Here is a 25,114-nt window from a genome sequence, read left to right as displayed (position 1 = left end):
CACAAATATGGTGGCCGGCGCGGTAGCGGCGCCACGAAGCCGCCCGGCGCGGGTGCGTGCGCAGCGCAGGCGCACTTCCGCCCATTCCCCGGTAGCGGCGGCGGCGGCGGCGGCGGCGGAGGTGGCTGCTGCGCGGGGCATGGTCCCCGGGTCAGAGGGCCCGGCCCGAGCCGGGGGCCTGGTGGCCGACGTGGTGTTTGTGATCGAGGGTACGGCCAACCTGGGACCCTATTTCGAGGGGCTTCGCAAGCACTACCTGCTCCCGGCCATCGAGTGAGTGGGATTTCTGCGAGCCCATCCCCACCTCCCGACTTTAGTTTCTCACACCTTTTTGTCTGACCCCGACTTTTCACCTGCGACCCACACAGGTATTTTAATGGTGGTCCTCCTGCTGAGACGGACTTCGGGGGAGACGTGAGTTTTGGGGCTATTGAGTCTGAGGGAAGAGGGCCTGAGCGCCTGAGGGCCTGAGCGCCTGGACTGCCGGATCCGAGGGAGAAGGGGCCCGGACTCCTCAGTCTGAGGGTGGAGGAGGGGTTGGGGGTCCAGACTCTTGGGTCTGAGGGAGGAGAAGGCTGAGGAATTCTTGGTTCTGGAGAAACAGGAAGCTGGGAGCCATGATTCCTTATTTTGAGGGAAAAGGGAGTTGGGAGTCCCAGATTCAAAAAGTTTTTCTGTTCTCTTTTCGCCCCCAGTATGGGGGCACCCAGTACAGCCTGGTGGTGTTCAACACGGTGGACTGCGCTCCAGAGTCCTATGTACAATGTCACGCTCCCACCAGCAGCGCCTATGAGTTTGTCACTTGGCTCGATGGCATTAAGTGAGCTTTTCCTCTAACTTGGGGCAGGTTGGGGGACTTTGTGAAGGAGAGGGAATGAATGGTTTGAGCTGTAGCAACCATTCCTTCACATTGGGTGGCTGAGAGGAGTGTGAGGGTGATTGTGTTTTTACCCCTAAGGCACTTATGTGTGCTTAGCAATGTAGCCATCTGGTTTAGAAGCAGAAAACACTTCCCATTCAGGGAGGCTTGGCAAAGCTCCAGCAGCCACCTGGTATTCCGTGTGTGAGTCATCCCTTTCTGTCACCTATTTCCCTTTCTGCTTCACTACTTCCTTTTTTTCTTTTTTGTCGCCCTTGGTAGAGTGCTGTAGTGTCATAGCTCATAGCAACCTCAAACTCTTGGGCTCAAGCGATTCTCTTGCTCGGCCTCCCTAGTAGCTGGGACTACAGGCACCCCCCCACAATGACTGGCTATTTTTAGAGAGGAGGTCTTGCTCTGTCTCAGGCTTGTCTCAAACCCATGAGCTCAGGCAATCCACCTGCCTCAGCCTCCCATGGTGCTTCCACTACTCCTTTTTCAGATGGGTACATTGAACCCCGAGTGCAGTGGAATGTGGCTAGGCTGGGATAGATGCTCTGTAGTTTGGATTGGATCTGAGTCAGACTCAAATCAGGTGTCCTGGGGCCAAATGATGGCTTTTCCACAACAGAAAATTCAGACTCAGGAGTCCCTGCCCTCCTCTGTGGCTGCTAGAGCTCATCTCCAAAGTGGGCATCTTAATGGTACTCAGATTGGTTTTTCATTCTTTCTCCTTTGCTGTGTAACAGATTCCCCCCAAACTTAACACCACACAACTACAAGTGTTTAGCATACTACAAAGTTTCTATGAGTCAGGCAGGAATTTAGGGGTGGGTTAATGGGATGTTTGGGCTCATAGTTGCTCAAGAGGTTGCAGTCAGGATGTGGGTTGGGCTGTAGTCATCCGAGACTGATAGGCTGGAGTCCACGGTGGCTCACTTAGCCTCTCTGCAGCTGCTTGGCTGGGCTGACCTGGAACTGGCTTTCATCAGAGTAAGTGATTCCATAGAGCAAAGAAGCCACCAGGCTTTTTATGATCAAGTATGGAAGTCACACACTGTTACTTCTGCCACATACTGTTTTGTGTACAAAAGTCTTTCTTACTCAGTGTGGGAGGGAACTACACAGGAATATGAGTACTGGGAGGTGTGTTGCCTTCTACAATCTCATAGGGCTGTTTGGAGAATTAAATGAGTTGATGACTGTGTGTGTGTGCGTGTGTGTATTTCTTTTCTTTTTTTTCTTTTTTTTTGAGACAGAGTCTTTCTCTATTGCCAAGGCAAGATTACCATGGTGTCAGCCTGGCTCATAGCAATCTCAAACTCCTGGGTTCAATTGATCCTCCTGCCTCAGCCTCCCAAGTTGGTGGGACTATAGGCATGCACCACAAAGCTAGTTTTTTCTATTTTCAATACAGATGGGGTCTTACTCTTGCTTAGGATGGTCTCAAACTCCTGAGCTCAAAGGATCCTCCTGCCTCAACCTCCCTGAGTGCTGAGATTACCAGCATGAACCACCATGCCTGACCAATGATTATATTTAAAATAGTGCCTAGGGCAGTGCCTGTGGCTCAAAGGAGTAGGGCGCCGGCCCCATGTGCCAGAGGTGGTGGGTTCAAACCCAGCCCCAGCCAAAACTACAAAAAACAAGGGATGGCGCCTGTGGCTCAAAGGAATAGGGTGCAGCCCCATATGCCGGAGGTGGCGGGTTCAAACCCAGCCCCAGCCAAAAACTGCAAAAAAAAAAAAACAAAATAAAATAGTGCCTGGCACATATTAAGTGCTATGTAAATGTTTTTAGTATTTTGTGCCTCGGTTTCCTGGCTTGCAATAAATGGATAACGGTGTGCATATCTCAGTGTTGTTGGAAGAATCACAGGAGCTAATTTTTGTGCTGTGTATAGTTCAGCGTCCATGAACCAGCAGCACTGGTTCATAGCTGCTGTTACCTTTGCACATTTGTGCTTCATTGCAGGCTGTGTGTGCATATGCTGGGTGCAGACTATACTGTAGAAAGTTGACAGATAAGTTGCCCTTCGTGGTCGTTAGAATGATTAGTTAATATAGAGCAGAGTTTCTTGCCTTTTGCGCTGTTGACACTGTGGACTCCATCATCCTTTGTTGTGGGGCTATCCTGGGTATTGTGGGATGTTTAAGAGCATCCCTAACCTCTGGATGCCAGTAGCATCTCAGAGACAGACAAAAGTTAACACATCATTGGCAGTACCTGTGACTCAGTGGGTTGGGGCCAGTTCCATATACTGAGAGTGGTGGGTTTGAACCCAGCCAAACTGCAACAAAAAAATAGCTGGGGGCATTGTGGCGGGTGCCTGTAGTCCCATCTAGTTGAGAGGCTAAGGCAAGAGAATTGCCCAAGCCCAGGAGTTGGAGGTTGCTGTGAGCTGTGATGCCATAGCACTCTACCGAGGGCGATAAAATGAGATTCTGTCTCTAAAAAAAAAAAATATGATATTTCACATCATGAAAATATAACTACACTAGAAATAAAGCTGTAAAAAAAATGGATGCTCCCTTGAGTCCAAGTCTGATCAAGTCCCTAACACCCAGCTCAGAGCATGTTGCAAGAGAGGCCTAAGGAAAAATTTTATTGAATGAATGAATGTCCAGAATGCAGTTCATACCCTAGTAAACTCCTATATAACCTTTAAGACCGCAACTCAAATGTCTTTTACTCTGGGAAACCTTCCCTGATTCTTGCAAGCAACCAGTTGCTCACTCTCTTCTTTGTGACACTCCTGGGTTTTTCTGTCATAGTACCACAGTAGATGAGGACTGTGCATGTCCGAGTCCCTGGGTATTTCCCTTGCCATTTTCTTCCAAATGGGACTTGGCACTCAGGGAGCCTTAGGAGCCCTTGGCTAGATAAATGAATGAGTGAAAATTATAGGGAGATAATTAACAAGAAACCAAACTGGTAGGTGTTTAGATGTCAGGAGAAGCAGTCAGCCTCTCTTATTTTATTTATTTATTTTTTTGTAGAGATAGAGTTTCACTTTATGGCCCTCAGTAGAGTGCCATGGCATCACACAGCTCACAGCAACCTCCAACTCCTGGGCCCAAGCGATTCTCTTGCCTCAGCCTTCCGAGTAGCTGGGACTACAGATGCCCGCCACAACACCGGCTATTTTTTTGTTGCAGTTCGCCGGGGCCGGGTTTGAACCCGCCACCCTCGGGCGGGTTCTAGCGCCCTACTGACTGAGCGACAGGTGCCGCCCCAGCCTCTCTTATTAGAAGCTTGAAGGATAGGTGGTGCCTGTGGCTCAAAGGCGCAGGGCGCTATACTGGAGGTGGTAGGTTCAAACCCAGCCCTGGCCAAAAACTGCAAAAAAAAAAGAAGAAGAAAAAGAAGCTTGAAGGATGCTAGGATGATTAAGTGGGAAATGTTTTCTGAATATCTTAATCAGGAACTCACATCCTCCCCCTTATCTCAGAATACACTGTACCTTGAACCAAATAAAAACGTTTTGTATCTTTTTTTTTTTTTTTGTAGAGACAGAGTCTCACTTTACTGCCCTCGGTAGAGTCCTGTGGCGTCACACAGCTCACAGCAACCTCCAGCTCTTGGGCTTATGTGATTCTTTTGCCTCAGCCTCCGAGCAACTGGGACTACAGGCACCCGCCACAACGCCTGGCTATTTTTTTGTTGTTGCAATTTGGCCGGGACTGGGTTTGAACTCACCACCCTCGCCATATGGGGCCGGCACTCTACTCACTGAGCCACAGGCGCCGCCCAACGTTTTGTATCTTGCTGTAGAATCCTAATCTGCTAGCAAACATTTAAACCATTATTTAATCACAGTAGTCATTGTTTTTTTTTTTTTTTTTTGCAGTTTTCGGCCGGGGCTGGGTTTGAACCCACCACCTCCAGCATATGGGGCCAGCACCCTACTCCTTTGAGCCACAGGTGCCACTCATCATTGTTTTCTTAATTTCTGTATAACAGTCTGAATTCAGTGTCTGTGACATTCCAGGCGGGTCTGTAACAGAGATTACTAGAAAGTCAGCAAGTTGTATTCACACTTAGAGAAATCTTATTTTCGCCCTGGATTGTCCTTTACTTAAGGAACAAAGCATGCATTGTGATTTTTCAAATGTCCTTGTTTGGGGAAGATTCCTTTCTGATGTTGTATTTCTTCTCTTACCAGGGGACATCCCCTCCCTTCTATAGCTAGTGATCAGAGAGAACAGAGGTAGAAGAAAAATAAACCCAGTGTTGGCCAGGCACAGTGACTCATTTTTATAATCCTAGCACTCTGGGAGGCTGAAGCAGGTGGACTGCTTGAGCGCACAGGTTCGAGACCAGCCTGAGCAAGAGTGAGACCCTTGGCTTGGCACCTATCGCTCGAGTGACTAAGGTGCCAGCCACATACACCAGAGCTGGCAGGTTCGAATCCAGCCCAGGCCTGCCAAACAAAGACAACTGCAACCAAAAAATAGCCAAGCGTTGTGGCGGGTACCTGTAGTCCCAGCTACTTGGGAGGGTGAGGCAAGAGAATCGCTTAAGCTGAGGAGTTTGAGGTTGCTGTGAGCTATGACATCACAGCACTATACCCAGGGCAACAGCTTGAGGCTCTGTCTTAAAAAAAAAATGTGAGACCCTGTGTCTACTAAAAATATAAAAACTGGGCGATGCCAGTAGCTCAGTGGGTAGGGAACTGGCTGGTGGGTTCGAACCTGGCCTGGTCCAGCTAAACAGCAATGACGACTGTAACAAAAAAATAGCTGGGTGTTGTGGCGGGTACCTGTAGTCCCAGCTACCTGGGAGGCTGAGGCAAGAGAATTGCTTAAGCCCAAGAATTTGAGGTTGCTGTGAGTTGTGACGCCCCAGCACTCTACCGAGGGTGACATAGTGAGACTTTGTCTCAAAAATAAATAAATAAATAATAAAAATAAAATAAAGATAGGAAAACGGAAGCAAGAGGATTGCTTCTGCCCAAGAGTGGGAGGTTGCTGTGAGCTATGATGCCACAGCACTCTACCCAGGGCAACAGCCTGAGATGGTCTCAAAAATATATAAATAAATAAATAAAAAATAAACCCAGGGTGGCATCTGTGGCTCAGTGAGTAGGGCACCAATCTCATATACCGAGGGTAGCGGGGTTCAAACCTGGCCCCGGGAAAACTGCAACAAAGAATAGCCGGGTGTTGTGGTGGGCGCCTGTGGTCCCAGCTACTCGGGAGGCTGAGGCAAGAGAATCGCCTAAGCCCAGGAGCTGGAGGTTGCTGTGAGCTGTGATGCTACAGCACTCTACCGAGGGCAACAAAATGATACTCTATCTCAAAGAATAAAAAATAAATAAATAAACCCAGTGTCTTCTCCACAGCATTATGACAGCTGGCTTGTTCATTCAGTTGTTTACTCACTCATTCAACAGACATTTGTGAAGCAATCTGTCCCAAGTACTGAAAGGTTAGTGTATACAAGATAGGGAAGGTCCTGGCCGTTGTAGGGTTTGCATGTGGTAGGGGACTAGCATGCAGGAAGCCCTCAGTCATGGGTAGCTGCAGTTAATGTTCCTTCATTTTAACCAGTACCTCCTGGGGCCTCTGGGCATATATTAGCCCAAGAGAGTAGCCAGTGAAGACGGAAGGGAGTGATACTGGGATGAAACAAATGAGGTTTATTCAATACTCATTTCCTAAGGACTCCTATGTGCCAGACTGTGGTGGCAAGGCTGGGGGCGAGCAAGGACCTGTCTATGTAGGAGCAGAAATGAACTCAAGAGACCACAGTTCATGGGGATAGGGCCCTCGGGGCTTCTCACATGTCCCCTGCAACAAAGGTCAGCCTCTTGAATACCTGACCTGAAGAAACATGGGACAACAGCTGTGTTTGAGTAGAGGTCTTCTCTGAGCCCCACCCTGTGTTGGGATGGGTGCTGGTGACTGTAGAACAGGTAAAGGAGATACTTGAGTGTCCGTGTGTATTAGCTTCCTAGGGCTGCCCTAGCAAAGTATTAGAAAGCATGTTATGGGGCGGCACCTGTGGCTCAGTCGGTAAGGCGCTGGCCCCATATACCGAGGGTGGCAGGTTCAAACCCGGCCCTGGCTGAACTGCAACCAAAAAATAGCCGGGCGCTGTGGCAGGCGCCTGTAGTCGCAGCTACTCGGGAGGCTGAGGCAAGAGAATCACTTAAGCCCAGGAGTTGGAGGTTGTAGTGAGCTGTATGATGCCATGGCACTCTACCAAGGGCCATAAAGTGAAACTCTGTCTCTACAAAAAAAAAAAAAGAAAGTGTGTTATGGGGTTCAAGGAGTAGGGCTCCAGCCTCATATGCTGGAGGTGGCGGGTTCAAACCTGGCTCTGGCCAAAACTGCAAAAAAAAAAAAAAAAAAAGCATGTTAGAAGGACAGAAATGTGCTGCCTTCAAGTTCTGGAGGGTAGAAGTCTGAAATTAAGGTGGCGGGGTGGTCGTCCCTCTGATAGCTGTAAGGGCTTCTCCCCATTGCTGGCATCCCTGGCTTGTATTACATCACCCCAGTCTACCCATAACCACCTTCCTGTGTCTTCATATCTTCCTTGTGTGTGTGTCTGTGTCCAAATTTCTCCTTTTTATGGAGATACCAGCCTTGTTGGATTAGGGCCCCCTAGTTTAACTTGATTACCTATGTGAAGATCCTACTTACAAATGAGGTTAAGGAGCTCAACCTGGCTTTTCAGTGGGAACACATTTCAATCTGTAACACTGTGGGAGGACAAAAGTGGCCCTGGTCTCTGTCTAGGAATGGAAAGTTGAGGCCAGGGCTAATTTTAAAGATGGAGCAGCCAGTCGAGGTGGCTTGTGCCTATAATCCTAGGATCGTAGAGAGGCTGAAGCGAGTGGATTGCCCTGAGCTCACAGGTTCGAGACCAGCCTGAGCAAGAGCCAGACCCCATTTCTTTTTTTTTTTTTGGCCGGGGCTAGGTTTGAACCTGCCACCTCCGGCATATGGGACCGGCGTCCTACTCCTTGAGCCGCAGGTGCCACCCAAGACCCCATTTCTAAAAATAGCCAGGCATTGTAGCAGGTGCCTGTAGTCCCAGTTGCTTGGGAGGCTGAGGCAAGAGAATCTCTTGAGCCCAAGAGTTGAAGGTTACTGTACACTGTGATGCCACGGCACTCTGCTGAGGGTGACAAAGTGAGACTCTGTTTCAAAAAAAGAAAAAGAAGCAGATGTTCCTGAGTTGGGAAGGGATGTCAGGAGAGTGGACAGGGAGTTAGTCACACCAGTGTTGGGACTCAGCACAGGATCTCAGGGTTGGTGTACTAGGCCTTTTCCCATTCCCTTCCAGGCCTCATAATTAAGACAGCAAGTGTCCCCTGCCCTCTGTGGGTCTGATGTTAGCACAGCACCAGAGAGAGAGGAGGGAATTCAATAGTGTCCCGTAGTCCCAAGGTGCATAGCATGGGAGCAAGGGTGGCTTGGGGGCTGGGACAGTGGAAACCCTGGGGAGCCCTTAGGGTCTGACCATCTGGCCCCCTGCAGGTTCATGGGCGGGGGTGGTGAGAGCTGTAGCCTCATCGCAGAAGGCCTCAGTACCGCCTTGCAGCTGTTTGATGATTTCAAGAAGATGCGGGAGCAGATGTGAGTGCCACCTCTGTCTGGGGCTGTGACCCTCTCTTTCCACCTGTCTGGTAGCACTTTGCCCCGTTGAGCGACCCCACCTTATATCCCACAGTATAGGTGTGGTAGGCTCTGTGTCCCTGAGAACTCTGAGCTGGGAGGCCAAAGGTGTGGCCCAATGCCCGGTCTCAGTGCCCTCACTTCTGCCCACTCTGGGTCTGTCTCCTGCTGCCCCTGCCTGCTGGGAGACTGAGAGTGAGTCTTGGAACCTCTTATAGCCTCTATATTTTTGGCTGTGAAATGGGGGTGTCACTCCTGACTCCACGGGGGGCAGAGTGCTTGTACCCCTGCCATGTTGCATGCTGCCTCTTGTTCCCTCTCAGAGGCCCTGTTGTGCTTGCTTCATATCATTTCTTTTTTTTTTTTCATTTTTGTCTGAGACAGTCTTGCTTTGTTGCCCTGGGTAGAGTGCTATGGTGTCACAGCTCACAGCAACCTCAAACTCTTGGTCTTAAACGATTTTCTTGCCTCAGCCTCCCAAGTAGCTGGGATTACAGGCGCCTGCCACAATGCCCAGCTATTTTTAGAGACGAGGTCTCTCTCTGGCTCAGGCTTGAACTTGTGAGCTTAGGCAATCCACCTGCCTTGGCCTCCAAGAGTGCTAGAATTACAGGCGTGAGCCACTGTGCCTGGCCCATATCATTTCTTATCTGTGGCAGTGGCCAGACACACCGAGTCTGCCTCCTCATCTGCAACTCGCCCCCATACCTGTTGCCTGCTGTCGAGAGTACCACATACTCTGGGTACACCACTGAGAGTCTCGTGCAGAAGATTGGGGAGGTGAGGACCCCCAGGTCTGAAGGAGGAGGAGCTGTGGGCCCAGATCCCTGAGTCTGAGGAAGGAGGGGCTGGGAGTCTGGGGAATCCTGACTCCAGGTCTGAGGGAAGAGTGCCTGGGGGTAGATCCTTGGGTCTGAGGGAGAAGGGGATGAGGGCCTGGACCCCCAGGTCTGGGGGAGAAGGGGTTGGAGGCCCAGATTCCTAGGTCAAAATAATCATGGACTTGTGGCCACCTCTGCTTATTCTCTGTGAAAGGACTATAACCCAGAGTCTCCTGGGGCAGCTAAAACCAGGTCCCATAGTCCTTGCCCTGAAGCCTGATGGGAATTGTGGTCATAGGGCTGTGGCTGTCCACCAACAAATTGAGTGGTGGTAGCCTGGAACCAGCCCTAGCATCTCAGTGGCAGTGCCCCTTCCTAACTGCCTGTCCCTTACCCTACAGCGGGGGATCCATTTCTCCATCGTGTCTCCCCGGAAGCTTCCTGCCTTGCGGCTTCTGTTCGAGAAAGCAGCTCCCCCGGCCTTGCTGGAGCCACTTCAGCCTCCGGCAGATGTGAGCCAGGACCCCAGGCACATGGTGCTGGTGCGGGGGCTTGTCCTGCCTGGTGAGGCCAAGGTGCAGGCAGGGATGGGAGGCTTGGGGCCAGGGCCAGGGGTCGCCAGCTCCCTCTGACTTGGATTTTGGATTTCTTTCCCCTGTCTTCACCTGGAACCCCTTCTCATGGGGGTATGCTCATCTATCCTGCTCCCAGTCGGGGGTGGCTCGGCCTCAGGCCCCCTCCAGCCAAAGCAGCCGGTACCCCTGCCTCCCACTACACCCTCGGGTGCCACTCTCTCAGCAGCCCCCCAGCAACCGCTACCCCCCGTACCCCCACAGTACCAGGTATGGACATCAGCAGGAAGGACCATTACTGGGGCCTTGCAGAAGCTGCAGCCCCCTGGAAGAGAGCTCATTGGGGCTTGTAGGGTGATGGGAGTTCCCCTTGGGACATCAGGAGGGTGGGACGCTAGAAGTTCTGAGTCACCTCTCTTGGGTTGTGGGCTCCTGAGCTACCCCAGCTAGAGTGGCTGTGCCTTGTGGGAGCTGGGTGGTGTGGCCTTGTGAGACTCAGGACTGGGGGCACATGATCCTCACCAGTCCCCTCCCCTTTAACCCAGGTTCCTGGGAACCTGAGTGCAGCTCAGGTGGCTGCCCAGAATGCTGTAGAGGCTGCCAAGAACCAGAAGGCTGGGCTGGGCCCACGCTGTGAGTCCACGGGGGAGGCTGCAAGGTGGGAGGGGTGGACAGGACCCTTTCTGCACACCTGTCCCCTACTACTACCTTGGTCTCTCCCACAGTCTCACCCATCAACCCTCTCCAGCAAGCTGCTCCAGGAGTAGGTCCCCCCTTCAGCCAGGCCCCAGCTCCACCATTACCCCCAGGACCCCCTGGTGCCCCAAAGCCGCCTCCTGCTTCCCAGCCCAGCCTGGTCTCCACTGTGGCCACTGGCCCGGGCCTTGCCCCCCCTGCACAGCCAGGGGCAGCATCTATGGTAGGTGCTACACACTCTATCCCAGTCCTTTCCTCCAGCTGGCGGGCAGGACTATGAGAGGATGAGTAATCGGTGTGCCTGAGGAATGCCTGGGGAGGGGGGGATCTGTGGTTCTGGGGCTTCTGGAGGTGTGTTAAAAGATGATTCTGAGATGAGTGGGCTTGGGGTTAGAATGTTGAGGCTTGTGGCTCCAGGTGGGGTCATAGTGGCCCCGAAGAACCCAAGGGACCTGGTGTCTGCAGATCTGGGAGTCCAAGGCATCAAGGTCTTTAAAGGGCCTCAGATCCTACAGAATCAGAGCATTTGGGGTCTTAGGGATGGCAAGTGCTATTCTGGAAATGGGGATGCAGAAGAAGAGAACTTTCTTGGTTTGCACGTCTTATGGGACAGTCCCTCGGAGGAGGCCATTTGTTCCCACCCTCATTGCCTTCCTTCCTCCTCTCTGGCAGGCAGCCACGGTGGCCCCAGGAGGAGTAAGCGGCCCTTCTCCAGCCCAGCTAGGGGCCCCAGCCCTCAGTGGGCAGCAGTCAGTGACCAACAAACTTCTGGCCTGGAGCGGGGTTCTTGAGTGGCAGGAGGTGAGTGGGCTTGATGCACTGGGTGTGTGTGACTGCAGAATTCAGAGTGCTGGGATTGGTGGGATTCCTGCTGCCAGACATGTAGGATACAGGTCCAGGTTGGGGGGGGTAAAGGGTGTGGAGTTCTGGGACTTATAGTCCAGATGAGAGTCCTCAGGAACCACAGGATTGTTGGCTTAGTTCGGGACTAGAGGGGTGTTAAGAATTGTGCTGCAGGTGAAAAACCCAAAAAGGCCTAGGACAGGGGTCCTAGGAATTGTGGCATCTGGGGAACAGTGTCCCCAGGGGAGCAAAGGTCCAGACAGGGGTCCAGGGAATTGTGGCATCTGGGGAACAGTGGATTGTGGGATTTAGGGGTCAGAAGAGAAGCCCCAACATTTGTGGAATTTGGAGGCTAGAGGAGTATGGGATTTAATGGTCTGGAGGAGGGGTCCAGGACTTGTGGGTAATCCTGGACGTCCTGAGCTTTGGGGCTACCACAGTAGGATAGGAGAGTCAGACGACTGAGCTGTAAGGCCCTTTTTACTGTGAGTGTCCATCTTGCTCTTCAGAAACCTAAACCTGCCTCAGTGGATGCCAACACCAAGCTGACACGGTCATTGCCTTGCCAGGTTTATGTGAATCATGGAGAGAACTTGTAGGTGACTATCAGGGGCAGGGTGGGGTGAGGCTGGGGGTTGCCCCTCCTGACACCTCCTGGCATTGCTCCCAGGAAGACCGAGCAGTGGCCCCAGAAGCTGATCATGCAGCTCATCCCCCAGCAGCTTCTGGTGAGTACAGATGGGGCCCCACCCTACCAGAAAGCTCTCACCCTGTTCTCTTCCTCTCTTTCTGTCTGTTTCCTGTCCCCTCCTCACTTCTCCACACAATACACTGGCTGACTTCTCTGTCTCCCCTAGACCACCTTGGGCCCTTTGTTCCGGAACTCAAGGATGGTCCAGTTCCATTTCACCAACAAGGACCTGGAGTCTCTAAAAGGCCTCTACCGCATCATGGGCAATGGCTTCGTGAGTACTGGCAGGGCAGGGCAGGGTGGGGCTGGGGTGCTGACTTGTTAGTCCTCCATTCTTCTATCCTTCTTATCCAGTGTCCCTGGGGCTGAGGTAGCCATGTTTGATGGTTGAATGGCCTTGTGAGCTTAGGTTTCTAATCTTTCCTCAAAGTCTTAACTTTTATTACCATTATAATATGTACGAGATTGAGGTACATTCCACATTAAAAATGTGACCAGGTGTGACAGGAGCAATTAGGAGGAAGCTATTGATTCTGATGGGTTTATGGGTACGCATAGGTTTCTTTTCCTTTCTTTTTTTTTTTGAGACAGCACCTCAAGCTGTCGCTCTGGGTAGAGTGCTGTAGCATCACAGCTCACAGCAACCTCTAACTCCTGGGCTCAAGCGATTCTTCTGCCTCCGCCTCCCAAATAACTGGGACTACAGGCACCCACTACAACGCCTGGCTATTTTTTGGTTGCAGCCGTCATTGTTGTTTGGCGGGCCCAGGCTGGATTTGAACGCACCAGCTCAGGTGTATGTGGCTGGTGCCTTAGCCATTTGAGCCACAGCTGCCAAGCCAAGGCCATAGTATTTTTAAGGCTCTCAGGCAGGTCCTTATTGCCTCTTCCAGCTGCCAACCTCAGGCTTTAGGGAGCATTGCTCCAGTCTCCTTGCCTTCATTGTCACACACTGTGTTCTTTCTGTGTCTATTGTCATATGGCATTCTCTGTGTGTGTATCTTTGGGACACCAGTCATTTTGAATTAGTCCACTCTAATGACCTCATCTTACCACATCTGCAACAAATAAGGTCACCTTCACAGGTGCTGGGAAATTGGAACTATGACATAGCTTTCTGGAAGACACTGATCTACTCCTAACACTGGTAAAGGGCTTTTTTAAACAGGAGCAGATCCAGTTACTGTCTATATACCAGATACCTTTCCAGGAGAAAAGACTTGAGGTAGATTACTCGAGCTGTTCTTCCAAAGACTGTAGAAGCTATTCTTAAGAGGAAGAATGCTTTCAGCAGCAAGTAACATAAACCTATCCAGCAGCATTTTCAGTACAAATACATAATTAGGGTTGGGGGCCAACATTCAAAAATTTTCTCTTATAATTCTGTGGGTCAGCTGGGCTTAGTGGATCATTCTATTTTTCTTTTTCTTTCTTTCTTTTTTTTTCTGAGACAGAATCTCATTTCATCGCCCTTGGTAGAATGCCATGGCATCACAGCTCACAGCAACCTCAAACTCTTAGGCTTAAACAATTCTCTTGCCTCAGCCTCCTGAGTAGCTGGGACTGCAGACTTCTGCCACAACAGGGTCTCCCTCTTGCTCAGGCTGTTCTCCAACTCCTGAGCTTAAGCAATCCACTAGCCTTGGCCTCCCAAGTGCTGGGATTATAGGTATGAGCCACCTCACCCAGCCTAGTAGACCATTCTTTCTTGGGAACTTGGACGGGGTTGCCATCAGATGGCAGCTGAAACCATGGTGATCTGAAAGCTGAACTGTTCAAAATGGCCTACTTACATGGTACTAGCTGTCAGCGGGGGCTTAGCTGGGACTGTCGATCTGAGTATCTGCATGTGCCCTGCCTGTGTGGCTTGGGCTTCTTCATAGCATGGGTTCTGAGAGTAAGTGTCTCAGGAACAAACATTGTAAAAGCAGGCATTTAGAACTGGGTAGGAGGCTTATGTCTGTAATCCCAGCACTCTGGGAGGCCAAGGCAGGTGGATTGCCTGAGCTCAGGAGTTCAGGACCAGCTTGAGCAAGAGAAGACTCCGTCTCTAAAAATAGTCAGGTGTTGTGGCAGGTGCCTACAGTCCCAGCTACTCTGGAGGCTGAGGCAAGAGAATCATTTGAGCCCAAGTGGTTGCTGTGAGGTATGCCATGGCACTCTACTGAGGGCAGCAAAGTGACTCTCAAAAAAAAAAAGGGGTGGGGGGGCAGGCATTTAATTTTTACAAATAACAGGGTGTCTAGAGATGAGCAGCTATTAAGAGTTGGATTTTTAGCTCCATGGTGTCAGGCCACTTGCCCCTGTGGTTCTCTTGACCTCTCCCTCCTGGTCATAAAGTACCTCTCAAGGCTATAGGCATCCTGTGTTCTATGATGAAGGATGGCAAGGGGCAGAGTGTCACTGGCCATGTGTGTCCCCTTAGGATCTCTGGTCTCCTCAACCTTTTATAACAGAAACCTTTCTTCCCCTTGCCTGTGGAGCTTCCAGAACCTTCTAGAATGTGGAAAGGTAGGACTGTACTTCTGAAGAGCTTCTGTCCCCCTAGGCGGGCTGTGTGCACTTCCCACATACGGCTCCCTGCGAGGTGCGTGTGCTTATGCTGCTGTACTCATCCAAGAAGAAGATCTTCATGGGCCTTATCCCCTACGACCAGAGTGGCTTTGTCAATGGCATCCGGCAGGTCATCACCAACCACAAGCAGGTCCAGCAGCAAAAGTTGGAGCAACAGCGAGGGGTGAGTGATGACAGCCCTCTCAACTCTGTGCTCCTCCTCCTTCCGTCCTGGGCCTCCAGAGCTCAGACAGCCAAGTCCCCCAGTGGCCCTCCTGGGTCTCTGGTACCACAACTGTTTACTGTTCTCCCAAGATGTAGCCTTCCTGAGCTTAGTCCCACCCCATATTTTCTTGTAACCATACTTTCCCTTTTCAGCATCAACTTCAAATCCCTGGCACACAGCCTCTTCCTGGGGACCTGGGAGCATCAGTCTGCCTTCTTAGACTGCTCATCCCCAGAGAAAATGTCCCCAGTTCCTACGAGTTCCCTTCAGGGTTAAGGATCTTCCTGTCTCAGATTCTTCTACCCTACTCCTGTCACTGACCTGCCCCCTCTCTTCCTGTGCAGATGGGGGGACAGCAGGCACCTCCAGGTCTAGGTCCCATTTTGGAGGACCAACCGAGGCCCTCGCAGAATCTGGTGAGGACAGGGCTGGTGGGGTCAGGGATGGGGTAGGAGAGGTCACAGAGGATGCCCATCATGCCCATATGGGGGTTAGGGAAGCCATCCCCTTCTCCCTCACCCTTCTTTCTTTCTTCCAGCTACAGCTTCGCCCACCACAGCCCCAGAATCAGGGCACCGTGGGGGCCTCTGGGGCCTCAGGGCAGCCCCAGCCCCAAGGTACTACCCAGCCTCCTCCAGGTGCTCCTCAAGGCCCTCCTGGAGCTGCCCCTGGCCCACCCCCTCCTGGACCCATCCTTCGACCCCAGAACCCTGGGGCTAACCCCCAGCTGCGAAGCCTTCTGCTCAACCCACCACCGGTGAGATGTGGGGGTGGGTGAATAGGAGCCTCTGACATTTTGGTCCTTTTACTTGGGAGGAGAGAGGTTGGCTTTAGTCAGGTGTGAATGGAGACACAATAGGGCTCCAGGCAGACCGCTTCCTCCTCTCCATCCTCTTACATGGGCTTCTGCCAAGAGCCTTTGAAGAGAGGCCTTCCCATACTTCTGGTTCTGTGGGTAGCATCTGTGCCAGAGGCAGGATGGCAGAGGGGTAGGGGAGCTTTCCCCCAGGAGCCTCTGAACCACCCTCTGTTCTCCCAGCCCCAGACTGGGGTGCCCCCACCCCAGGCCTCCCTCCACCACCTCCAGCCCCCTGGGGCTCCTGCGCTGCTGCCTCCACCACACCAGGGCCTGGGGCAGCCCCAGCTGGGGCCTCCTCTGCTACATCCGCCACCTGCCCAGTCCTGGCCTGCACAACTTCCTTCTCGGGCTCCACTACCAGGTAAGGGGGCATAGGGGAGGGCAGAGGTCTGGACTGAGTATCCCAGCAGCCCCTGGGCTAGAACACCAAGACCAAGGGCTCCTGGGAAGTAAAGTCCTGGGATCCAAAATCCTGGGGTTTCCCCATGGTCCTTGAGGGGCTCTGAGGGCTATTGGCAAGTCCAACTAATGGGTCTAAGGACCTAATGGGTCAAGAGGTCTTCCCGTGATCCTCTCCTATGTATCCTGAGGTTGCTGGGAAATGTGATATTAGGGCCAAGAAGTAGTTTGGGGGAAGGGCTCCCAGAGTCTTATGGGAAAGAACATATCTGTCAGAAGGTACCTCTGATGGGTCCCCTAGGGCTTTCTAGAATACTGAGTACCCCAGGGCCTCCAAGGCCCCAGGGACTACTGGGAGATGCAGTCCCTTCCCACTGCCCCCCAGGTCAGATGCTGCTGAGTGGGGCTCCCCGGGGCCCGGTCCCCCAGCCGGGCCTGCAGCCCAGCGTCATGGAGGACGACATCCTCATGGATCTCATCTGAACCCCCAGCACCCAATAAAGTTCCTTTTTAACACATGCCCCGGCTCCCGTCACTGACGTCCCCCAGGACTGGGCAAGAGGAGACCTGGGGGAGACATTTCTATTCTTGTTCTCACTTCAGCAGACATCCGTGAGGCCCTGGGTTTGTGATACTTGGGCCTCAGTGTTGAGTCAGAGGCAGTCTGGTCAGCCTGGTCTGGGGGAGATGGCAGGGGCAGGCAGGTAGCACTCACAACACATGCTGTCATGGAGGCAGCAGGGGCCACGTTGGGAGCCTGGAAGAGGTGACTGACCCAGACTGGGCTCTGCAGAGTCTTGAAAAAGAAGGAGCTATCAGTGAGGTAGGAGGGAGGTAGGCACAGGACAATCTGGGTACAGGGAACAGCAGAAATGAATGTGCAAGGCAAGAGGAAGCCTAGGCTGTTAAAAGGAGCAAGTTGATGGATGCTTCTGGAGCGTGAGGGAGAAGCTGGAGAGATGGGCAGAGTGTGAGGGGCTCAGATTCCAAACCAAACAGCTGGAGATTTGTCCTGGGTACATAGGAGCCATAGGAGACTGTAACCAGGGGGTGGCTCTGGGTGTCAAAACATTGCTGAACTGTGGAGTGTGACAATGCAGGGCAGGAAGCCAGGAGGGGTGAGGCTGGGTATTGGGCCATACCAAGGAAGTGGGGTTAAGTGGGGATGGGGTCAAGGGTGGCTTCTGGGGCCAGGCCTGGGTTATGGTAGATGATGGGGGTCCTAGGAGAAGGAGCTGATAGTACAAATTGTCCTAGGGACATCCAAGTAACAGGTGCTATGTTAGGAGCTGAGGACATGTTCTTAGGGGATAGTGTATATGTGGTGGTTGAAGCCCTAGAAGCAGACAGGATTGTATGTGGAGAGGACAGGCTCTGGGTCCTAGTTAGAGGCTGGCCTGGGGCTTTGAATGGGGTGGCAGTTGGGCTGTCCTCAAGATAGAAGACCTGGCAGGGAACAGGTTGGTTTGGGATGTGGTGAGGTGAGGGACCTGAAGGATGGCCTCAGAGATGTCCAGGGGACAGCTGGATAGAGACAATCTGAAGTGTAGGGTGGTCTCTCATGGAGGTACAGAGTTAGTTGTCTCTTGTCAGAATCTGAACCGGTGTTGCTTGGAGTGTAGTCCACACCTGGACTTCCAGCATCTGCATCATTTTGGATGTTGGTTAACATGCAGATTCATACGCCCCGCCCCAGGAGAGAGGTTGCAATCTGGTGGCCTATGGGCCACTCTACAGATGAGTTTTGTTTGGCCTTCCCTGTGTTAGCATATGTGGTACTTTTTCCTTATGGGTTAGTTGTAAAAATCGGAGTCATTTGTACACACACACACAAAATCTGTAGTCTTGGTTTCTCTTGACAAGTCAGAAGATTTGGCACCCCCGGGCCTGCCCTTGTGCCTGGCAACAGCGGGCTGGAGCTGCCCCTCTCAGTGGGGCGTGTGCTCTCCAGTTCGCTACAGTCCCCACCACTCCCTCTTGCTCCCCCATGAGGCAGAGGGTCACTGCTTTTGTCACTGGGCTTGCACTGTGGTTGTTCCTGTGGTAGCTTTCAGAGGAAAGTGAAATCTTTCTTGTACCCATGTCTCTTATCAAAAGTGGCAAAACGAAAGAGAGAAGGAGAGGGCCGCGTGTTTCGAGAAAAATGGGAGCGAGCCTATTTCTTTGTGGAAGTGAAGAGCATGCCTACGTGTTTAATATGCAAAAAAATCGTGTCTGTGTTGAAAGAATACAACCTGAAACGTCATTATGAATCAAAGCATAGTAAGAGCTATGACCAGTATACGGAACAGACTCGAGATGCGATCCTCAATGAACTGAAGAAGGGACTGAAATGTCAATAGTGTTTGCTTTGGAAATGAGTACTAGAAGTGGCATGGCCAGAGTATGCCATGCCAGAGTAATGAGAAAAGAATTATCTGGGCATTAAAACCTACAACAGATGGCGAAACATACGACTGTCCCATTATTTAAGTCCAATGGGCATTTGTGTTGCACAGTGAGTTGAAGATAAATCGGAGGATTTACAAGTCCTGTTGCTTGAAAGAGTCAAATCAATTGTGGCCTTTTCTATCGCTGCTCATAAACTATTACCACCCAGTTAGCTTTATTTATTTGTGGTGTTGAGAATTTTGATGTGACCGAAGAAGTCTGTGACCTGGTGCCAAGACAGGCCCAATGCTGGGAAATGAATTATTTTTTGTGTATTGAGAAAAATTCACATAGACTGGCAAGAATTCTTAAGCACAACTGTGGACGGTTGTGGTAATCACAGGAGACTTGGCAGGACACTTTGATCCAAGTGGAAACATTTGGCAAGGACACGGGGGTAGGTCCTTGCATCTATCACCAGGAGTTGAATTGTTCTAAGAAATTAAATAGAACACATCATGGATTACCTGGACACTTATGTCCTGTGCTTTAACCGTGAGCAAGTTAATGGTGGCTTGACCCTCAGTGTATTTCACAGAAGCTCTGTGACCTGGTTGTGGAACATATCTGAACTGTTGAAGTTAATCAGCTTGGTTCATTTTAAATCAGGCCAAAAAAAAAAAAGCCACACTTGGTTCCCCTGAGAAGGTTTACCAAAAACTGTGGTGGAGGTTACAACCCTTCTGAACACTGAATATTTTTCCACAAAGATGTTCACAAACAGCTACTTGAATGTATGATCATATTTGTTCAGTCCTGACAAAATGGGGAAGCTACTGGCAAGGTAAAATCTGACTTGTCTTTGCTGCAGTTGGTTTCCTGAAAAAAAAAAAAAAAAAGGTGATGGCTGGGGCTGTGTTCATCCGAGCTGTGGGGCTGAAGACCAAATTACCCCAAAGGCTCTCTGAATCCAGACTTTAGGAAATGAACTAAAGCTGTCCAGTTTGCCTGTGTTGGTTAATACTGATTATGCGGATGCAGATGGCGGTGAAGTGGGTGCTACTTCCTAAATACAAGTTTGTATGAAGATGGTGAAATGCCCCAGCCATCTCTAGGAGTTGTCCCAACTGTCCGTGTTGGGAAGTGCCCATGTTTGTGAACAGCTGTTTTCCGTTACAAACCCGAATCAAATGAAATACTGCTCCCAGTTTAAGGATTCAAGGTTGAATTCTAAATTGCCCACCCCACTGTGCCATCCAAGGCCTAATATGGATGTCTTGATGTGGTAGGGAAGATGTCAGCCTTTCGGCTTCAACTCAAAGGCGCAAAGAATTATGAAAGAGAAAATTTTAATAATTAAATATTTCTATTTTTCAATTTGTATTTTTTCAATTTTGAATTTAAAATATAAATTCTAGTATCGTACATGTTTGTATTATGTTCCATGAATTCACCATAGTTCAGTAAAGATACGATTTAATTATATATCTGGCCGTTGACTGTTCTTATACCTGGCTAGTTCACTCATTTATGTGACCCGCCTGGCCCCTGTAGGCATTTGAATGTTCTGTCCCTGGCCTAGAACTGTTGAATCAAATCTGGGAGGGGGTGACTGGGAATCTGCATTTTGAATAACCTTTGGGTGATTCTTATGTGTATGAGTGATGGCCTAGGAGAATCTGCTGGTAGCTGAAGACTTATAAGTGGGTGAGATTTCCCAGGCAGTCTGTGTCACAGGGGTTTTTGAAATCTCAGATGGCTTCAGGGACCAGGCAGGTGATGAAAATGTGTGAAGCGGACGGGTGTAAGACAATAGGGAATGATGGGGACTGTGGCGAACTTGGAGAGTGCTTGCCCCGCCTACTGGCATTCAAATTAAAAACAAAAACACTGTGAGGACCAAACAAAATCTGCCGGTGGATCTAATGAGGCCGCCGGGCTGCCATTTTGCGACCTCTGGAAGAAGGAGAAGATTCGAGAACAAGGACAGAACCCTGAGAAAGACCCACTTGTCAGAGTTGGTCAGGGAGCCGGAAGACAGGCGGAGAACCAGGCAAGTGTGGTGTTCTGGAAGCTGGGAGTGTTTTTTTTGAGAAAGGAGTAATGGACACACCAAATGAAAGGGGCCCTGGCAGCCATTGCTGTTTTCCACCAGGGTGGAAATCCCCCTTCAGGGAACACGGATGTGGGGCCAAAACAAATTGGTCAAAAAGAAATGTTTCCAGTCTCCAGTTTGGCCATCTTCGGCCAGTGATGTACCCTTCTTGTCCTTAACACTAAATTAGATGAACCAGAGGGGCTGTCATGGCCTGATCCTGCGAGCATATTCTCATGAGTGAGGCAGAAGAAAGCCCGTGGTTATTGGAGTGCCCCAAGAGATCCAGACACAGATCTGAACACAACTCACAGGTCGGGTGCCCAAGAACCAACCAACACCAATACAACAAATTCTTGTTTATTGAATGTTTTTCTCTTGAATGCAAGGTGCTCTTGAAGCTGCCTAAGTGTAGAAGAAATTGTGAAAACCTTAGAACAGGAGGGTTTAGGCCTCAGCTCTGTGCCCTTGAGCAAGTACTTGCACTTTCCCCATATTGTCAGGTAGTTACTACCCCACAGGATTGTTGGAAGGAATAGTGTGGTTTAGCACAGTCCTGGACATGGGAGAGCTGCAGGTAGCCACTGCTGTCACTGGCTGGTATGATCTCTTAGAAAGCAAAACGTAGTGGGCAGGAATGCTTCTAAATATTCATCCCAACTGGCATGGAACACCAGTGTCCAGAAAGGTTATAACTCATTTGTTGGAAACATTTTCTTTTTGACCAGGTTAGTTTTGGATCATGCATCTGTGACTGAAAGCAAGACTGGGAATTCCTGAGAACTCTTACAAATAAACAGATCTGGCACAGTGCCAGGACATAATTGGAAAAACTTGTGTTTTAAGGCAAAAATGATAAAACACTAACATATTAATAGTTGTAAACTTGTCTTGGGGGAAAGAAAAATTAGGAGCTGGGTATGGTGATGCCTGTATGTAGGCCCTGCTACTGGGGAGGCCAAAGTTGAGGGAATGCTTGAGCTTAGGAGTTTGAGGCCAGCTTTGGCAACATAGCAAGACTGTCTCTAAAAACAAATACATGAAAAAAAGAAAAATTATGAGAAAAATGACAACTTCTGTAAAGCAATATTAATATATCTGTTTAATAGTACATAGTAACTCAGTGAGTAGGGCACTGGCCCCATATACCAAGGGTGGCAGGGGCTCAGCACCTGTGGCTCAAGCAGCTGAGGCGCCAGCCACATATACCTGAGCTGGTGGATTCAAATCCAGCATGGGGCCTGCCAAAGAACAATGACGGCTGCAACCAAAAATTAGCCACGCTGTGGCGGGCGCCTGTAGGCCCAGCTACTTGGCAGACTGAGGCAAGAGAGTCGCTTAAGCCCAGGAGTTGGAGGTTGCTGTGAGCTATGATGCCACAGCACTCTACCCAGGTGAAAGCTTGAGGCTCTGTCTCAAAAAAAAAGGGTGGCAGGTTTGAACCAGGCCCCCACCAAACTGCAACAAAAAATAGCCGGGCATTGTTGTTGGCACCAGCAATGGGAGCTACTTGGGAGGCTGAGCAAGAGAATTGCCTAAGACCTAGAACTAGACAGTTGCTGTGAGCTGTGATGTAACAGCACTCTACTGAGGGCGACAAAGTAAGACTGTCTCTGAAAAAAAGTACACAAAACTCAATATTTTCCCATCATCTCAGATTTTTCTTTTTTTTTTTTTTTTGTAGAGACAGAGTTTCACTTTATCGCCCTCGGTAGAGTGCCGTGGCCTCACACAGCTCACAGCAACCTCCAACTCCTGGGCTTAAGCGATTCTCCTGCCTCAGCCTCCCGAGTAGCTGGGACTACAGGCGCCCGCCACAACGCCCAGCTATTTTTTGATTGCAGTTTAGCCGGGGCCGGGTTTGAACCCGCCACCCTCGGTATATGGGGCCGGCGCCCTACTCACTGAGCCACAGGCGCCGCCCTCAGATTTTTCTTAAAAATTCACTTTTAGGGGCGGTGTCTGTGGCTCAAAGGAGTAGGGTGCTGGCCCCTTATGCTGGAGGTGGTGGGTTCAAATCCAGCCCCAGCCAAAAACTGCAAAAAAGAAAAAAATTAAGTAGCGCCTGTAGCTCAAGCGGCTAAGGCGCCAGCCACATACACCAGAGCTGGCGGGTTCAAATCTGGCCCGGGCCTGCCAAACAATGACACCTACAACTAAAACATAGCCGGGCGTTGTGGTGGGCACCTGTAGTCCCAGCTACTTGGGAGGCTTAGGCAAGAGAATCGCTTAAGCTTAGGAGTTGGAGGTTTCTGTGAGCTGTGACACTATGGCACACTATCTAGGGCTGTAGCATGCGGCTCTGTCTCAAAAAAAAAAAAAAAAATTCACTTTTAAAAGGTATCATAGGGCAGCACCTGTGGCTCAAGGAGTAGGGCGCTGGCCCCATATACCAGAGGTGATGGGTTCAAACCCAGCCCTGGCCAAAAACTGCAAAAAAAAAAAAAATTATAACACATCAGTAGAGACTCATACAATGAAAGAACCCTAAAGTGTGTGGAATGAAAAGTCTCCCTGTACACCTCACTCTCCCCTCTGTCATCCCAAACACGCACCCTAGGCAAACCACTTTCTTTCCCAACGCGGATAAACCAGTTTGATGTTTGAATTTACATATATACGGTTGTAGACACATCTGGTTTCTTTCTTTTTTGAGACTCACTTTGTCACCCTGTGAATGCCGTGGTGTCACAGCTCACAGCTACCTCAAACTCCTGGGCTTAAGTGATTTTTCTAGCCTCAGCTTCCCAAGTAGCTGGTAATACAGGTGCCTGTCACAACCTGGCTATTTTTAGAGACAATGTCTTGCTCTTGCTCAGGCTGGTCTTGACTGGGAGCTCAGGTAATCCACCTGTCTTGGCCTCCCAGAGTGCTAAAATTATAAGCATGAGCCACTGCGCCTGGCCTGGTTTCTTTTATATATACATAAATAAAAGTGGGATCAATGTATTTTGTTCTTTCTTCCTTTTTTCTTTTGCAGTTTTTGGCCGGGGCTGGGTTTGAACCCGCCACCTCCGGCACATGGGGCCGGTGCCCTACTCCTTTGAGCCATGGGCACTGCCCTATTTTGTTCTTTCTTTCCCCCCCACCCCAAGTAGTACCCATTTGTCTACATGATTCATTACATGTGGCTGTATGTCTTGTCTTGAAAGGATTGTCTCAAGTAGTTAAATGGATACATTTTTTTTTTTTTTTATGAGACAGTCTCATTATGTCGCCCTTGGTAGAGTGTTGTGGCGTCACAACTCACAGCAACCTCAAAATCTTGGGCTTAGGGATTCTCTTGCCTCAGCCTCCCAAGTAGCTGGGATTACAGGCACCTGCCATAGCACCTGGCTATTTTTCACAATTGTCATTGTTTAGCCGGCCCTGGGCCAGGCTTGAACCTGGTAGCCTGGGTGCATGTGGCTGGCGCAGTAACCACTGTGCTACAGGTGCGGAGCCAAATGGATGCATTTTAATCCCACAAACCATCCTGTCTGTGTAAGTTGTCTATTGATACGTATGATACCCCATCACTCCATGGCTCAAAACAGCAACCATTTATTGTCTCACAGTTGCTGTGGGTCAAGAATCTAGGCTTCTCTTAGCTCTGGGCCTCTGTGAAGGTCTCTCACAGTTGTAGTCAAGCTGTTGGCTGGGGCTGTGCCTTAATCTGAAGGTTCAACAAGGGAGGGGCCGCTTCCAAGCTCACTCACATGCACATTGGTGGGATTCAGCTCTTCACAGGTAACTGGGCCATGAGCTTTTTAGTTCCTTCTTGTTGGCCAGAGGTCTCCCTTAGCTTCTCACCTTTGTAGGCCTCTTCACAGGGCAGTGCACAATGTGGCAACCAGCTTCTCTAGAAAGGAGAGAGGGCCCTGAAGGTAGAAGCTGCAATCTTTTTGTATCCTAATCTTGGAAGTGATAGCTCCATTACTTGTTCTTCACAAGTCACAAGTCATTTACCAGCTCACACATAAGCTGAGAGGGTGATTTAAAAAAAAGCATAAGACCAAGAGGTGGTCTGCTCAGGCTGCCTGCCACACGGTGGTTGGGCAGTTTTGTATCTGTGAAATGTTTACTATTATTAAACATACTACAGGCTGGGCAAGGTGGCTCATGTCTGTAATCCTAGGACTCTGGAAGGCCAAGGCAGGTGGATTGCTTGAGCTCACGCGTTCAAAACTAGCCTGAACAAAAAAGCAAGACCTCGTCTCTACTAAAAAAAAGAAAAAAACTAGCCGGGCGTTGTGGCGGGCGCCTGTAGTCCCAGCTACTCGGGAGGCTGAGGCAAGAGAATCGCTTAAGCCCAGGAGTTGGAGGTTGCTGTGAGCTGTGTGAGGCCACGGCACACTACTGAGGGCCATAGTGAGACTCTGTCTCTACAAAAAAAAAAAAACTGAGGCAAGAGGATCACTTGAGCCCAAGAGTTAGAGGTTGCATTGAGCTATGATGATGTCACGGCACTCTACCCAGGGCAACAGCTTAAGACTCTGTCTCAAAAAAAAAAAAAGACATGAGAC

At 50.3% G+C, this 25,114-nt stretch overlaps 1 protein-coding gene across 2 annotated transcripts; it reads left to right on the top strand.

Moving 5' to 3' along the window:
- The first annotated feature begins 81 nt into the window (after window positions 1-81).
- MED25 (mediator complex subunit 25) lies at window positions 82-19,999 on the top strand. Of its 2 annotated transcripts, none has more exons than XM_053606674.1 (18): window positions 82-273; window positions 369-414; window positions 696-820; window positions 8,347-8,445; window positions 9,144-9,264; window positions 9,707-9,869; window positions 10,017-10,147; window positions 10,423-10,510; window positions 10,603-10,796; window positions 11,246-11,374; window positions 11,926-12,011; window positions 12,087-12,144; window positions 12,274-12,381; window positions 14,656-14,844; window positions 15,231-15,302; window positions 15,425-15,643; window positions 15,926-16,106; window positions 18,242-19,999. In XM_053606674.1, the coding sequence occupies exons 1-18, from the start codon at window positions 140-142 to the stop codon at window positions 18,484-18,486; spliced, it is 2,388 nt and encodes a 795-aa protein (XP_053462649.1). In that variant the 5' UTR covers window positions 82-139; the 3' UTR covers window positions 18,487-19,999. The 2 variants fall into 2 exon arrangements, with proteins under 2 accessions (XP_053462649.1, XP_053462650.1); XM_053606675.1 differs by lacking the exon at window positions 18,242-19,999 and adding an exon at window positions 16,530-16,662 and having other exon boundaries at window positions 89-273.
- The last annotated feature ends 5,115 nt before the right edge of the window (window positions 20,000-25,114 follow it).

Source organism: Nycticebus coucang, chromosome 10 (assembly GCF_027406575.1).
Source record: "Nycticebus coucang isolate mNycCou1 chromosome 10, mNycCou1.pri, whole genome shotgun sequence".
NCBI classification, from domain to species: domain Eukaryota; kingdom Metazoa; phylum Chordata; class Mammalia; order Primates; family Lorisidae; genus Nycticebus; species Nycticebus coucang.
The sequence above is the reverse complement of the archived record's forward strand: the minus strand, read 5'-3'. Positions and strand labels throughout refer to the sequence as shown.

Excerpts from the sequence above, each read along its gene's own strand:
- MED25 (XM_053606674.1), top strand. The coding sequence starts at position 140 with ATGGTCCCCGGGTCAGAGGGCCCGGCCCGAGCCGGGGGCCTGGTGGCC. Across the intron at positions 274-368 it reads TACCTGCTCCCGGCCATCGA|GTATTTTAATGGTGGTCCTC; the intron begins GTGAGTGGGATT and ends CGACCCACACAG. Across the intron at positions 11,375-11,925 it reads GGGTTCTTGAGTGGCAGGAG|AAACCTAAACCTGCCTCAGT; the intron begins GTGAGTGGGCTT and ends CTTGCTCTTCAG.